This window comes from Numenius arquata, chromosome 11, assembly GCF_964106895.1.
Source record: "Numenius arquata chromosome 11, bNumArq3.hap1.1, whole genome shotgun sequence".
Taxonomy (NCBI): domain Eukaryota; kingdom Metazoa; phylum Chordata; class Aves; order Charadriiformes; family Scolopacidae; genus Numenius; species Numenius arquata.
In genome coordinates this window covers 9,415,326-9,430,552 of record NC_133586.1, presented here as the reverse complement: position 1 = coordinate 9,430,552, position 15,227 = coordinate 9,415,326, and the positions used below count along the sequence as shown (strand labels likewise).

Below are 15,227 nucleotides of genomic sequence, written 5' to 3'. Positions count from 1 at the left end.
CTCAAATGAACTCTTGCAGTGTTATACAGAACAGACATTGCGGTGTTTATTAATTCATTAAGAAAGCTTCATGCCATGAATTAGCGTTTAGCAGCTACCGTTCTCAAGTTTGCATTTCCTATTGTAGCAAAATGCAGTTACCTCAATGTAAGTTTTACCAAAAGCCTCTGTAACTATTAGCCAAATTTAGGAAAACCCAGCCCTGTTCCCTGCATAACAAGGCTAATACACACACATTTTCTTTCTGCATATGGCTCCCACATTAAAAAGGTTTAAAAATACTTAGGTACTGCTGCTCACTGTAGAACCGAGTGGGAAGATTCTTCTACTGCTGCCACGAGTCACTTTGTATCTACTGTACTAACTGTAAATTTTAGATCTCCATTTGCTTTTGCAAATTCTATAAACCAGAGATTTGACTCAAAATCCTCTACGACAATCATTAAGCCAACCCACCTTAAGCCCCACTAAGCCACCTTTAGATGACAAAGTGCCAGTGTTTACTGCTCGGTCTATGAGCTAGCTGTGATGAACACAATAGAAAAAAACCAGGTGAAATGCAGTACCACCCAGCCTGGAGCTCACAGGAAACGTGCTGCAGCCACTCCCAGCCCCTGTACTTTGTCTGGATTCCAGGATGCTGCTCTGCTTGAACCTGTTCCCTCCCTTCCCCCAGCCCCAGCTCTGCCTTCAGCTGGAGAACAGGAGCACCGGCAGCACCAGTACAAGCTGCCAACTAACCAAAAAAAGAATAAAGCATGAACGCACACTTTTTTCTGGAGCTAAACAAGTTGGGCTGGCTCCTAGAAGTTCCCTGTTTTACAGGACATGTTCTTAGCTGATCAAAACAAGCAGAGTCTGGATTTCCTCCTAAAGGCAGAAGCTTTTGCTACTGCTTTGCTTGTGCCAGCCCTGCTTGAACTTTGTGTACCCTGACCATGAAAACAGCACCCGTGAGATAAAGTACACTCCAGTGCTGGCATACCCGTAGGCACAAGACAGAACTCCGTGCATTTGCTACACGATCCCTGACACCTCCTCTGTTCTCTCAAAGAAAAAAAGGTTCCTCATTCCCACAGGAAGACTATTAACAACTATCTTTACCTCTTAAGAGCATCTGACCAGACCTAGGAAGAAGAATACCCATCTCTCCAAAGGTTCCTCTAAGCAGAAGATCCCTACACTTCCTAACATTTTAACCCTAAACTGAAGTAATCAGCCTAAAATACACTGTTTCAGTGTTAGGAAGAGGCAGGTTAAATAAAAGCACACTTACCTACAGAATTTAGTTTTAAAATCTTTGTGAATGTTTCCCCTCTCCCTGGAGAATTCATCCAGTAAATCAGGATACCCTATATTATTTTCTACACTTGTATCTTAATCATACTCTACCTCTGAGCCCCTGGTACTGTCACAAAGGCCTGAAGTATCCCATCAATTCCTTTCCAGTTCTGTCTACTGAGCTAGCCCTGATAAGGTCCACTGACTTGATGCCCTTAGTTCAACAGTATTCATTGTAGGTCCAGGTTACCTCCATGTAAAATTCTGTAGCAACTTAATTGTTTTAATATAAATTTTTTTTTAAACTTAATCAGCAATCACTGAATTTTTAAACTGTTTTACCTCACAAAAATCCTAGATGAGTCCAAAACCAGGTGACTTCATTGAAAAGAACAGCCATGCATCTTTTGGCTAGTTAGTTAGCTAAATCTTAGTTAATATTTTGATTTTTCAAAATACTAACTACATCATATTACAGGACTGATTGCATTTTGCAGTGCTAGTATGGACTTCTCCAATTCAGCAATAAGTTCAAAAATTAGAGCAACTGTTTTGGTCCTCTGAAGTTTTCAGCCTCAAAGAGGCTAAAAGCTCACCCGTTAATACGATTTATACTTTTAGCCCTACGTTCTTGAGTTTTAAGAGCTCCACAACTTACGTAGTGGAGTGCTCCTGCCTTCCATGACAAGTTTCATTTACCTTTAAAAACCCCTCTGAAATACAAAGCATGAATCCTGACCTGGATGGTTTCAAACTCATTAACCTCAGAGAAGTGAAGCACCTCTTTACCGGTCCGCAGGCTTGCCGGGAGGCAGCCCCCTTAACCCCCTGGCTAACAAATAAGGAATCTTGACTGGCTACTCCTAACAGGGCTGTAATGTCAAGCAAAAGGTACAGCAGTCCATGAGGCAATCTGAAATGAGTTGGAGAGATGCTCAGAACAGAAGAAAGCTGCTAAAAAAGCTGGATCATACCTTAATGAGTTTCATTTTAGGTCATCTTTAACAGTATGTTCACAATATTTAAGAATATTAAATGAAAAAATTTCTATTAGCTCCTACCTAGCATCTGGACTTTTTGCAGTGTTCCATGCCTACAACCATTATCACCCAATCACTAAATGTAAAATCTAGATTTATTAAGATATTCCACAATTTTCCTCTCTCTATTCTGCAATGCATGAATCCAGTGAAGACAAATCTGAACTGCTGTTTGGGATTTGTATCCCTTTGTAGTTTTAGCTTGTCTGCAAACAGCAAGGACTGTGTACATACAGCTCAAGTCCCATCTATCTGCCTGCTTAAAAAAAAAAAAAAAGTAGCAATCTAAGAAAGCCTAACTATTCACCCGCTCTTTCATTGTTATTGCAGCTGAGCAAATTATGTTAAATGGTGAGTTAAGAGGACCTCAACTACACACAGCTACAATAGACTAACTTATTATACAAGAATCATAAAACAATTTGCTCCAGAACAGACATTCCAACAAAGCAAGATTTTTATCAGAATAAATACTCAACAAATGATCAAAGCAGACATAATTTCTTTTTTCCTCCCCTACATCAACAGAAGTAGCACTATAAGCTCTTCAGTCTGGGACTAACTCCCACAGTTCTGTGACTTATTTTCTTTTTTAAATGCTACAAAGCCAGACAATACTAAATAACTTTGATTCACACATTTCTACTGCATTCTTGTCAGCAGCCTAAAATTAAAATTCTGAATGATGTGTGGAAAAAAAAAACACAAACAAAAAAACTTTAGGATGCACAATTGTGACAACAATTCAATGAAATCCACTTAGCATCCATTATAAACTGCTTTCTTTACAAACTTACACTTCCAAAGCAAAATACTTTAAAACTGGAAATACTACATTTCCTATGATTTTCAGTTAAGGGATAGTACAGAAGCAACTCTTCAGAAAATGAGGCTGACCCTGCCACAGGGAGTTATAAATAGAGATTGTAATTTAGAACTGCAATTACATGGTAGTGGTGTTCTTAGTTTAGAAATCACTGTGGTACAAAGAAAAGGACACAGGACACAGCCGAGTACTCTAAACACCTGATATAGGTTGAACCTTGAAATACATACCGTAAAATGTGAATACACCCCCCTAAAATCAAAGCTTTTAATTGAGAAGCCTCTCTTACCTTCTCATAGAGAGAATTAGCTTTAGAGGTGGAGAATTAGAAGGACCGTAAGTTTATCCAAATGGGTAAGAGAGACATTCCTCTGAAAATATGCTGGGAAAAGTCTTTTCACAGACCCAAGTAACCCCACAGTAGAAGCATTAAAGATTATTTTAAAATAAAGCACTCCCGCCGCCTCCCAGTGAAAAGACAGTAGATGCTGCAAACCTAGAGTTTCAACTTACAGCTAAGCCAAGCAAGTAAGAGATGTGTGTAAACAGAGACTAATTCAGGCACTGGATGGAAGACTAAGAATCATGAGACTAACAAGAAGGGAAAAAGAAATGCAGGGCAGTAGGAAGATCATCTTACAGAAGTTGCCTTTATATTCTGATATATGCCACATCCAAATCAATGGAAACCTGCAGTGCAATATTCACATGCCCGACTGAGATGTTCTACTTCTGGGATTCCCGGAAAGGGATATACCTGTGTGGGAGCAGGGTTACAGCTCGCAACGCAGCACATCCCAGGTTCCCCACACTGCAGAACAGGCTGTATCTGTATTACTCACAGGTAGATCAACTGAAAATCTAGCTTGCAAACCCACCTCTGTGCAAATACATAGAAATTAAGAAGCATAAGCCTTTTCAGCACTTGCTCTTCTCTCAAGCTAGGTAAGGACAGTCATCATTGACGGGTACCTTATGTGCATTGTCAAAACAGACGCAACAAGAGTTGTGTTTATGTCTAGAATATATCTTTTTAAGACTAAGGATGTTTCTAATAATTGACATCTCAAAGGCTAGTACAAAATGGCATTAGCATTAAAAGCTTTTCTCTGAGTTTTACAGCTACTGTTTGTGTGATGAGGAGGTGGCCTCAGTGCAGCAGCTGAATAATGACTTTTCTATTCCACCCTACAAAAAGGAAGGGCTCAGGCTTAGAAAAGTAACTGAAAAGCAGAACTTTGGTACCAGAGGCACGATGAAAGAACTTATATTTAGCATTGTTAAGTGGAATTACACGTTGTATCTGTGGAAAACCCAAACACTTATGTTTAGACTAGTCTACAGAAATGTAACTCTACCCACTAAAGCCTTAGCTGTGCCAGCAGAAGTAAAGGCAGAATACTTACAGACTTACCTTTAAATACCTCATATAATGTCTATGGATTACAAGTCTGAGCAAATTTTGTATACTACCTGGCATTTTTGCATTTTCTTAAGAAATACTATTAAAAACTTTAGTTTTAAGCTCTGCAAGCCTGCACGTAAAAAGAAAAAAATTCAAAGAGGAAAAAAAAAAAACCTTTACATTGCACCACCAATAAGGATTTCAGGCCAATATAGTTAAAATCACCCACTCAGCCATTTTCCTTCAAGAAACCACAGTTTCTGGTTTAGTAATTTTGTATTTGATAAAGTGAATTTCAGTGGGTCAAAACATTCCACCGCTACAGTTCATTGGTGAAAGGTTCTTTTATAGGTGTTTCATGTTTATACAAGATACTAACACTGTTCCTATAACAGCTAGTCATAATACCCTCTATCACAAATATGGTCATAAACTTCTGCAATATTTGCTGCAAATGACTACTCTGAGAAGTAACAGGTACTCAAAACTCTACTTACATGTAATAGCTATGGCATAAAGACAGAACAGTAGATTGATTTATGACGTGCATTTCCAACTCCAATTAACACACTTGTTACAGCAGATACTGAAATCGCCAGTTAAACACTAAAGTTTTCAGTTTAAGATTTGCCTTTTAAGAAAAAAAAAAAGTTATCCTTATTTCACCTTCAGATTTTCTAGAACATTTGTGTTGGAGAACAAGCCATCACTTGAACAGGAGTATATTAAGAATAGTCAAAGTTTTAAAAACATTATTCATGAGTTCCGTATCCAAAAATTAGGCACCAACCTTGCAAATCTTCTGTCTCAGGTACTGTTTTGTCCACAGCCGTACTATCCGGTTGGGATGATGCTACAGATTCTGTTAAAAGTGACTGACTTGACACAGGGCTGGGGGGGCAAAGAAAAATTATGATTTTTAACAAGGCACTTCAACATTCTATAGAGCATTCCTGGAAGAAATACATTAGAGTACATGCTGATGAGAAAACATGCCAGAAAGATTTCACCCTGACGTTGTTTCTGTTACCATTTTTAAAAGCCACAGTGTCTAAGGATACTGGACAATCTGAATTGATTAAAAAGTTATTTTTGCAGTCATATTGAATGCAATAAACCAGTTCAACTGTCAAATAGGAAAAAATATTTTGGGGTAGTTTGGCATACCATCCTGCCACACAGAAGCAACAATGCAACATTCAATATGCAAGGATTTTATAGCATAAATCAGCAAGATAATTGTAGAGGAGCTACTTTTGGTGTTCTAGTGATACGAACAAGAAAATTGCAGCATGTCAATGTTTCCAGTAATAAAGCATCTGCAGCTGTACACAGAACCCCTCAGATTTTCAGTGTAAAGTGGTGCTGGCCAAACTTCCCACCCCTGTCAGCCACACTGCTCAAAATCACAGCATGGCTGAAAACTCACAGATGGAACATCCTGGAGAGTTACGGGAGGGAGACTCAATACTACCAATCACCTGTAGCCAAACCGCTCATCCAGTGGCTCTACTGCGGAACAAGACAGAGCTGAAGTCCCAAGCAAGAGGTAACACTACCCCATTTGCCCTATTTTCTTCTCCCTTTCCACTTAGGGATTCACTCCGAATCCAAGACATTGGATTATCCAGCAGCTCATGAACCAGCAAAGCCTTATCAGTAGTCCATGACACAACCAGGGTATTGAGGTTGCGATTTTAATCGCCAAGAATTGCATTTAGGTCTTGAAGGGCAGGTTTGGTCACCTACAGAAGGGCATTGTCAATTTAGTAGACATCTCCTCAGAGTATCATAACTGAGGTTATTACCAGAGACTGAAGTGGAATACCTATTTTTATTTTGGAAAAAAACACACCAAGTGACACTGATTTTTTGAAGCGCAAGTCTAAGGGCAACCATCCATTAGTTTCTCCTGTAACCAAGTTAGTGATCAAAGAGATACTTTTTTCTCTTCCATGGTATTATAAAGATTATGTGAGAAAACAAACCCAAGGCACTGTAATTGGTTCACCTCTCTGCATTGACCTGGATGATTTTTTTTTTTTTCATTTTTTAAACACATACCAGAAGAGTTATGTCAGGGTAAGATAGCTATTTTCTACCCCAATTAGAAATCCCAGAATGGAAAGACCAAATACAGCATCAAGCACAGCACCTAGTTTTCAGTTCATATGCAGGATCCAAGCATTGAGATAACACCTCCTATAAAAAACTAAGGAGCAGAAAACTGTCTGAACAGAATCAGCCAACAATAACTGATGAAATCGCCCTTGGCCTGTGTTTTACTACATTCTGATTTTTAAAGGAAAGTCAGAACAAATACTACTGCAAGTTCGCTTCTACAGTATAACACACTAACATTTTTCACCCAAAATATTTCCAAAGCACTTAAGTTGCTGTTGGTTGTGTCATTCTAAACTGAAATGCAGCCACTAAATATAAACAAATATTTAGCTTTTACAAATGGAGAGCACTTAGTAAATCTGAGTGATTTACAAGAGGACATTATGTCTCCTTGAATAATCCAGTTGGAAATTGCTTGTTTAATAAGAAATCAGTTCAGTAGCACAACTCATACTAAGATTCAGATATCCTTCCCCTGTTCTAGTACGCTCCACTTTTCGCAAAGCAACTAGTCTGTTAACACATTATCATACATTTATTTGAGAGCTCCAGTCAACAGCTTTCTGCCATTTTACAAAATCCTCAGATTTCTAAGATGGAAAGAGCTCTCCTTTGGTAAACATACCACCAACTGCACGTTATGGAGGCAGAAGACCAGCCAGCCAGATCTCTGTAGAACAGCATGAAGCTGGCAATGCTCCTATTTGAGGCTAAATTCTAAAGACAAATTTGCATTTGAATGCAAGATGTAGCTAACAGATCAGCTACTATTTACTGTGAGGTCCCAGGTTTTAAAGTTAGCAGTTAAATCTTACAGATTTTCCTAATGCAGGTCCTAGCATTTAATTATGCAGCATCAGTACACTACATTTAATCATCTTGATACAGATTTTCATGTATAACCACAGAGCAGCAGACAGAAACAGCTTACCTTGGCTGCATAGATGGAGTCGATGTAGAATCTAAAGTTGACTGAGTTTCCTGGGCGCTGCCTTCTGTGCACTGGACCGGTAAGGACTCAGTTATACTACTGACAGAAGTTGCTGGAAGGAAGACACTAATGTAAAATGTGTTACACTACTTCCCGGGATTACAGAAGTTATACAATGCAATTATTCTTCGACCCCCATGACACCAGACAGGAAAGTAATTGAATCTCAGCCTGTATCATAATGAAACATAATTTTACAAAAGGTAATTATGTTTGGTCATATTTTGATCACGTTCCCCAGAAGTTACAGAGAACAAAACTTTGAAGCTGGATCTTTATAAAATAGTTACCATTTTCTGCTAAACCATCTACAAACAGCTTTCTCAGCATAAACTACAGTATGCTGACATGAGAAGCTTGGGTTTTATTTAAAAAAAATCAAGATGGATCTGTGAGAACCAGTAGTGTAGCACCCTAATGCCAACTTAGGATCCATTTTGAAGCTGTAGAACCTAGATCCCCAGATTTCAATGGAAGTTACTGCTTCAATTTTTAAAGTCAAGGAGGGAAGTCTCCAAGAGTGTGCCATGAGATTCCTCACCATCAGTATCCAGCCAAGCCAGAAGAGACATTTCAGGGGCTCCAAAGAAGCTCTCCCTCACCCTGCATCAGCAGAATATGCTGAAGTTGAAAACAAGAGGGTGAAAAGAGCAGAGAAAGGGTTTCTCTCTCTGAGGGTGCTACCCTTAAAGGGGAAAGAGCCCTCCAGCTTCTTCTAGAGGCAGAACGTAGGAAGGCAGCACCTCAATAGGAAATCTGCTTTGTAGGAAAGACCACAGTACATGGGACACTGGGCCAAAAAGAATAAAAAGTATCTCCATCTGGAGCTAGGAGAAACTATTCTTAAAAAGCACCTACAGGTTAGTCCTTCAGCATCAGGCTGTAGACATTAAATATCTGTATTTTAAATGCTTTTCACAAACATTCCTCAAGCTGTTATCTCTACTATCAGTAATTTCAGGAGAAATATATTGGTATAGTGTTTTTTCTGCATTTTTATATCTTCAAATGGGAAACACTCAGATTAATACAAAAGGTATTAGCAAAAGTCTGCTTCTGAGCAGATTAATCACAGCATGATTATATTATGAGCATTTCATCCAAGTTCATTCCATAAGGTAAGATACTTAAATGAAATGGTTTGCACTAATGCTCCAATACTTTTAGTATTTGGGCACGATCAGGAAGCAAGTTGCTGCCTTCGGTGTCATTTTTAGTTGTTCACACAGACACGCGTTAGTGTTACTTACCAGGAGGGCTAATTCTACCATTACTGTTCTGCCTTTGAAGATGTTCTTTGTAGCACACCGAACACATGCCATTTGTACGAGGATTCCCATAAAATCCGCAACCAGTGGAACAAAGCATAGGCACTTGGCTACGGTTAGTTTCTTGAGCCATTTTCCCTTCTTCTATAAACCTGAAATTGATACATACAACAAACTGGTATTTACAGGCCTGAGAAAACTCTGCTTTTACAGTTGACATTTGAAAATCTGCAGTTTCCTCTAGCTCAGCAAAAAAGATCTTCTAGAAAAGACGCCTTGCTTATAATTCAATGCCCTTTCCTAAAATGTCTATAGTCTGACCAATAATACAAATACAGTCATACATATGCTTTGTGTGACTCACACATACAGACCCTTCCAGTCCCACCATTTTATGGTCAATATATAGCCCACAAAGAAAAGCCATTTTAGAAAATATTGGAACTATTACTGCTTCTAGCAGTACGTTAAGGAGAGGAGAATACCTATGCTGAACTCTTCTTGAAACTTGAACACCTGATAGTGTGAATGAGAATTATCAAATGAAAGGCAAGCATGGTAACACGTTTACTTACTGCATAATAATTATAATTAACAATAGTCACATGAATTTGCAAGTTACTGTTTTAGTCACCACGTCATTAGCTAAGGACAACACAACTACTCACCACAAAACCTGTATTATGATTTTTCACATGCAAAAAGAAAAATCACCCTTTCAGTCAAAAACGCTAGACTAGGCACATATACTTCCTATATATCCTTTTTGTGTGAGAATACACTAAAAATGAGAAATAAGAAATTTCAAGGCAACTCAGATTTAGTTTTCATAAGCTCTGTACAATTTGGAAGTTTTGCCCCTGGCTTGTAGAGATCCGACGCCTTCTTAGTACAAGAAAATTGTAACAAATGACCATTTTCAATGGTGTTCTGAGCCTCCTAAGTATTCTCAAATGCTCTACCTTATTGACAGCTGTCACTCAGCGAGATAAAACCAATTTTTCATATTTTGCCCCATCCATAAATGTGTCTTTTTTTGTATGAATTTTGAAAGAAAAAAAATATTCGCATTAAGAAATTAAGTATCTCAAGGTATCAATTATTTCATTCAGGATCGACTTAGGTGTACCACTTTATTCCCCATTAAAAATTAGGCTGAAGCACAGATAATCTTAATTCTTGCGAGTGAAACCAATGTTGAGCAATATTACTAAAAAAAATAAAAATCAATCTTTCAAGTAACATCAGTACATATTTCAAAAGCAAAGAAAAAAAATCCAGAGAGGAAGGGGGTTTCAAGATATTTGAATACTTCACCAATTGCCAAGTTATAAAACTAGATTAAACCACAGTAAGAAGGACACCAGGGTAAAAAGATTTGCTTTTACATAAGATGTATTTGTAGCCAAACACAAACAAGTTTCCCATTATTTTGTTTTTAGACAAATATCCTCATCTCCTCTCACACCCACATCCATTGCATTTTGTTATTATTTCTCCAAAGCATATGAAATTGATACCTCAAGAGCAAACCTCTGGGTTGCAAAGCTAACAGCAACACAAACAACAGTCAAGTCTTCCATTCACAGCAGTAAGGTACTCCACGCTAAGGATGAGAAAGCATCCAAGATACATGACAAGGAAGATGCACAGGCAGGAAGACAAAAAAAAAATAAATCTTTTATAGTATCTTATTCAACTTCAACCTGCAATTAAGCTTATTTCAGCTGTTTGACTGCACTCCCCCACCCCAAGAAAGAAGCATTTGCTTTCGACATACAAAGCCCCCATTGACCTCAAACGACAGCTAAATTTGATTTTGCTGAAGTACTGTACTTGTAGCTGAAAGAGCACTTTCATTCCTGCCTTTCTCCAGACAGCCCTTTAGAACGAAGCTGCAAGGAGCGCATGTGGGAATTCAATTCTTATGCTGGGCCCAACATTCAGTGAAGCCATTTCAGGAGAACATAAATGAACATGAGTTTTCTGTGCTTCGGTAACTCAAACCAATTTAAGGATGAAACTTTACGCAAGTCACTTTTGGCACAGAACGTTTAAGATTGAAAGACTAATTAAAAAAACACTTCACATTGAATCTCTATTAGCCCTTGAAATATTCTATGTCACAATACAAGTATTAATCCTTTTAATTTTAGACAGCAGCACATTAGAAGAACCCTACCACACTAACTTTCAAAATTCACACCATGATTACCTTTCTGTTCAACAGTTAGCTTCAAGCAGCACGCAGGGACTCAATAACCAGTTACTGCTATTTTCTTATTCCTCAACACAACCGTTGCTGAAGGGACCAGGTGTTAACACAATCACAGCATAACAATTTCTAACATGGACATGAAAAAAATAAGTCTGCTCCAATTCAATAAACAAATTGTGAAAGGTGCACAAAGATGCCCAGAAGAAAAACAAGAAAAGCTGGCCCGAGTTCCAGCTAAGCCAGTTCCCGAGTTCATTAACCAGTGGATCCTGCCACCAGCCAAAGCACAAGCCACTGGCATGAGCTTCCAGAACACTTAAATCTCCAAGGGGAAGTGCCAGGGATTCTTCTGACGAGTTTTAATAAAAGCCACAGGAAGCGGAAGATCGTTCATTGGTTGCTAATATTTGGGAAATAAAAATGGAGAAGAGATAGGATCAAACTGATGCAATGTTATGAAGTCAAACGAGAAAGAAGTTGAATCAATACAAGAGCTTGTTGCATTCAGAAGGGGGCAACCGCACACTCCCCCCAACACCAGCTCCAGTGCTCAGCTGGACCCTCACCATCCCAAAGAGCTCCTGAGCCGGGGAGCGGGGGAAGGAAAAGGGAAAAGAAAAAAAAAAAAAAGGAAAAGAGGTCCATCCCCACCATAGAAACTTTTCTGACAGTTTGGTGAGCTCAATCAGTTCATGCACAAAAACTGAAAAGAAAAAACGCACCACACACACAGGGGGAAAACTCTGGAACTGATGCGAGGGATGACATGTGACACGTTTTAGCAGCCTGTAAGCTGCTGAGATAGTTGAACTGATCTATCTGAACCCTACTAAAGCCACAGAATGCCAAACCAGTATAATAAGCTCTTGCTCCCCAGCTTCTCCCTCCCTCTCCCATGCTGCTCCCTCCCTCTCAGTGTTCACGTGCACGGAGATGAATCAAGGAAGTGATCAAACTTAGAAATCCAACCACTCCATTTTTTGCCAATTAGTTTTAACATAGATTGTTTTCTGAGTTTGTGTTTGTCACATGTGCTGTTTGGGCACAAGAGGGTCTTGCTGAAGACACGTGTGGAACCACTTGTTCCAGCAGCAGAGCAGGCTTAAAGCATTAAGAGAACCACCAGCCAAAAACAGGCACTGAAAAACACCGGGGAATAGAGATCCAAGTACTGACGGTTCCTGCCCCTGTACTTCAGATGTGCCTCTTCTGTTCACATCCACTACTGCATGAGGGCAAAGGCCAAGATGACACAGCACCATGCCTCGGGGACTCTTCCTCACCACTCGGGCACAGTAGGAGCCAAACAGCCACAAGCAGAACAGCCCAACTCTGTCCCCATCTCCGCAAACATGAACAGCAAGAGATCATTGAACAGATGTTTTGGGGGGAGGGAGGACCTCCCTTCACCCCGGTTCTTGGCTCAGCTTCAGATTATTTTTGTTTCAAAACTGTCCATAATTCCTCATGCAGGAAGATCCATAGTATTGCTGAGCCCCGTCATCACATAAGGCAGTAATGGTGGGCTGTCACTGAAATTGCACCCTTGCAAGTGCTGTGAGAGGGGTGAGCCTGCTCCTGCAGCCCCAGCCCCTGCTGAGCGCCCCCACCCCTTCCCCAAGTCACATCAGGTCACCCATCTGATGGAAAAAAGCAGGAATATTTATTCTGATGGACTGGAGAACTTGCTGATGTGACAAAAGATCAACTCTTAGAGAACTGACAGAGCAAAGGAAGCGACAAGGCTGAAAACAGGACGACCCTTTCAGGGGCGGCAGCAGCCCTCGCTGAGCATCCAGCCTACGGTAAAACACATCCCAAGTGCCGAGCCCATCCGTAGTCTCAAAACCAGCCTCCTAGCTTGGCTGAAGTACAAAACTTGCAGCAACTTCATAGCCAAAATGACAGCAGGGTCTTGCGATCAACATTGCTACATGTATGTCCCACTCCGTTTGAGGTGTCACAAAACAAACATGGAGCTGCTGGAAATACCTCTGGGTTCTGCCTGTTCCCCCCGAGCTGTGCTTGCACAACAGCCATAGGGTCATCCTGTTACTCTGGATGCAGAATTGATTCATCTTAAAGAAAGAAAACAACCAAACTCGTTTACAGTATTTTAAGCATGTTCTGTGCTTTGCTTTACAGCGTAGTTGCATAACCAGTTATACGAGCACTAATGAGAAGGAAGTGTACCAGAGGGAAGGGCAAGAGCCTTAAACAACCCCCCTCAATGCAACCCCAGAACATCCTCTTTATTGATAACTATGGAATAAACGGCCTTTTTTTTTTTTATTAGATAAAACTTGCTGAGCTTAAGTCAAAATTACCCCTAATAATTTTCTTCTCAATTTAAAACTATTTATGGTCACTAGAAGCATGGTAGCACACAGCTCTGCAGGGCAAGTCCTTCTTTCCCCACAAATTTGGTGCTTAAAGTCTACTCATTCCTGTTACTCCTGTCATCTTGATGTACTTTGTGCATCTGTAAGGCCTGTTCACTGCTGCTGCAGATCCTACCATTCTCCCCTCACCACCGCACATCCTCAGAGTCAGCTACTCTCTGTACCAAACAACAACCATAATAAATCATATAAAGGACATTCCTGATTGGAACACATATATGGAACCGGAGCTGTGAAAACACTAGAGCAGGGTAAGTCTTTTGGACACCAGGTTCTCTGGGAAAAGAGCTGCCTCTTCCAATACTCTGCAAAGTAAGTAACAAAATACTTGTTTATATCCCTTCCTCGCAGAGCAGGCACTATGATACTGGTCCTCCCTCCCACCCCCCTTTTCCTTTTAATTAAAATGTTTATATGCTACTAGTTTCAAATAACCGATACCCTAGCTTTATAGGCTTCAAATGTTAATCAGTAAGATCAGAGAGAGCAGCATTTAGCAGGATTAAACACACAAGGTTTAGGAATAATCTCTCTCCTCCCCCCCCGCCCCCCAAGCAAAAAAAAAAAAAAAAATCTCACACAGAAGCCAGCCTTCTCTTCATCTGTCCTCCCCAAAGAAAAAGGTCTCTTGAATTCCAGTTGTCCTCATACTTCAAGTTGTGGTAGGGAAAAGTGAGCAGATCCTCACATCTGCTACCCCAGCTGAAGTACAGTCCTGTCTTCTGCAAACACTCCTAAAATTCATGACCGGTATGAGAAGGCTCCCTCCCAAACGCTAATGCTGAAGCAGAAGAGACCACCCAAAGAGCATCCTGCCTCAGCTCCAGTACCAAACCAGGAACAGTTTGAACCACACTGATGTCAGCTTTGAAAATGCTTCCCAAAGAGAAAGCAGAGCATTTAGCATAAACCACTCTCTTCACTGTCAAAGATCAACACATTGACAGATTCCAGCTGACACTCACCTCAAAGGATGAATCCAATTTTTAACAAGTGATTAAAATATTCCCTCCTCCACCATAATCACCTTCATAATGAAGCAGTTCAACACTGATTTAACTAGCACCAGTACTAATGGTCATTTTCCCTTTGTGCTAATAAAGCAAGGAAGCAACTGCAAATATGGTAATTTGTGATGCTTAAAAATATAACGCTTCATCCCAAGCACAAATAAAAGCAAGATATGCAGTATGAAGTTGTGCAGGCAAAAATACATTTCATTTCAGAGCATGTACCGGTATGGATATTTGATATCACTTGTATCAGATGTACGAAAAGGCATGTTGGTACAAAAAACAATAGGAAATGCATTCCTCTACAGGCTTATCAAAACAAATGGCAAATAAAGGCCTAAAAGCAGAGCTCTGTTGAATCTTGCTGCAGAAGTTACCAAAGCACTGGCTGTATTCGAGGACAGCACTTCACAGCCAAATTTGCAGACACACAGCTACTCAGGTGTCCTGCTGGAAGCGGGACACTACTTGGGGTATAAAGCACTACACTCACAAATTAACAGCAAGTTACAAAACGGTCCTGTTTTCTTTTTACTCCGTGGCTCCCTCCCGAAAGGCCCCAATTTACATTCACTGAGCAGTCATTTGTAGCTGCTTTAAGGCATTACCATGTCCCAGCAACTTGCTATGGAGCCAAGAAGAACTGGCAGATCTGAATA

The 15,227-nt window shown here is 40.0% G+C and overlaps 1 protein-coding gene across 5 annotated transcripts in view; it reads right to left on the bottom strand.

Annotated features, from left to right (window-relative positions):
• ZFAND6 (zinc finger AN1-type containing 6) overlaps window positions 1-15,227 on the bottom strand; it is a 37,388-nt gene that overhangs the window by 3,322 nt on the left and 18,839 nt on the right. For all 5 annotated transcript variants that reach the window (XM_074155400.1, XM_074155398.1, XM_074155399.1 and 2 more), the window contains 3 exons: window positions 8,918-9,087; window positions 7,608-7,719; window positions 5,343-5,443 (listed from right to left, as the gene is read on the bottom strand). In XM_074155400.1, coding sequence (XP_074011501.1) covers window positions 5,343-5,443; window positions 7,608-7,719; window positions 8,918-9,068 — 364 coding nt within the window. In that variant the 5' untranslated portion in view covers window positions 9,069-9,087. The remainder of the gene's footprint in view (window positions 1-5,342; window positions 5,444-7,607; window positions 7,720-8,917; window positions 9,088-15,227) is intronic.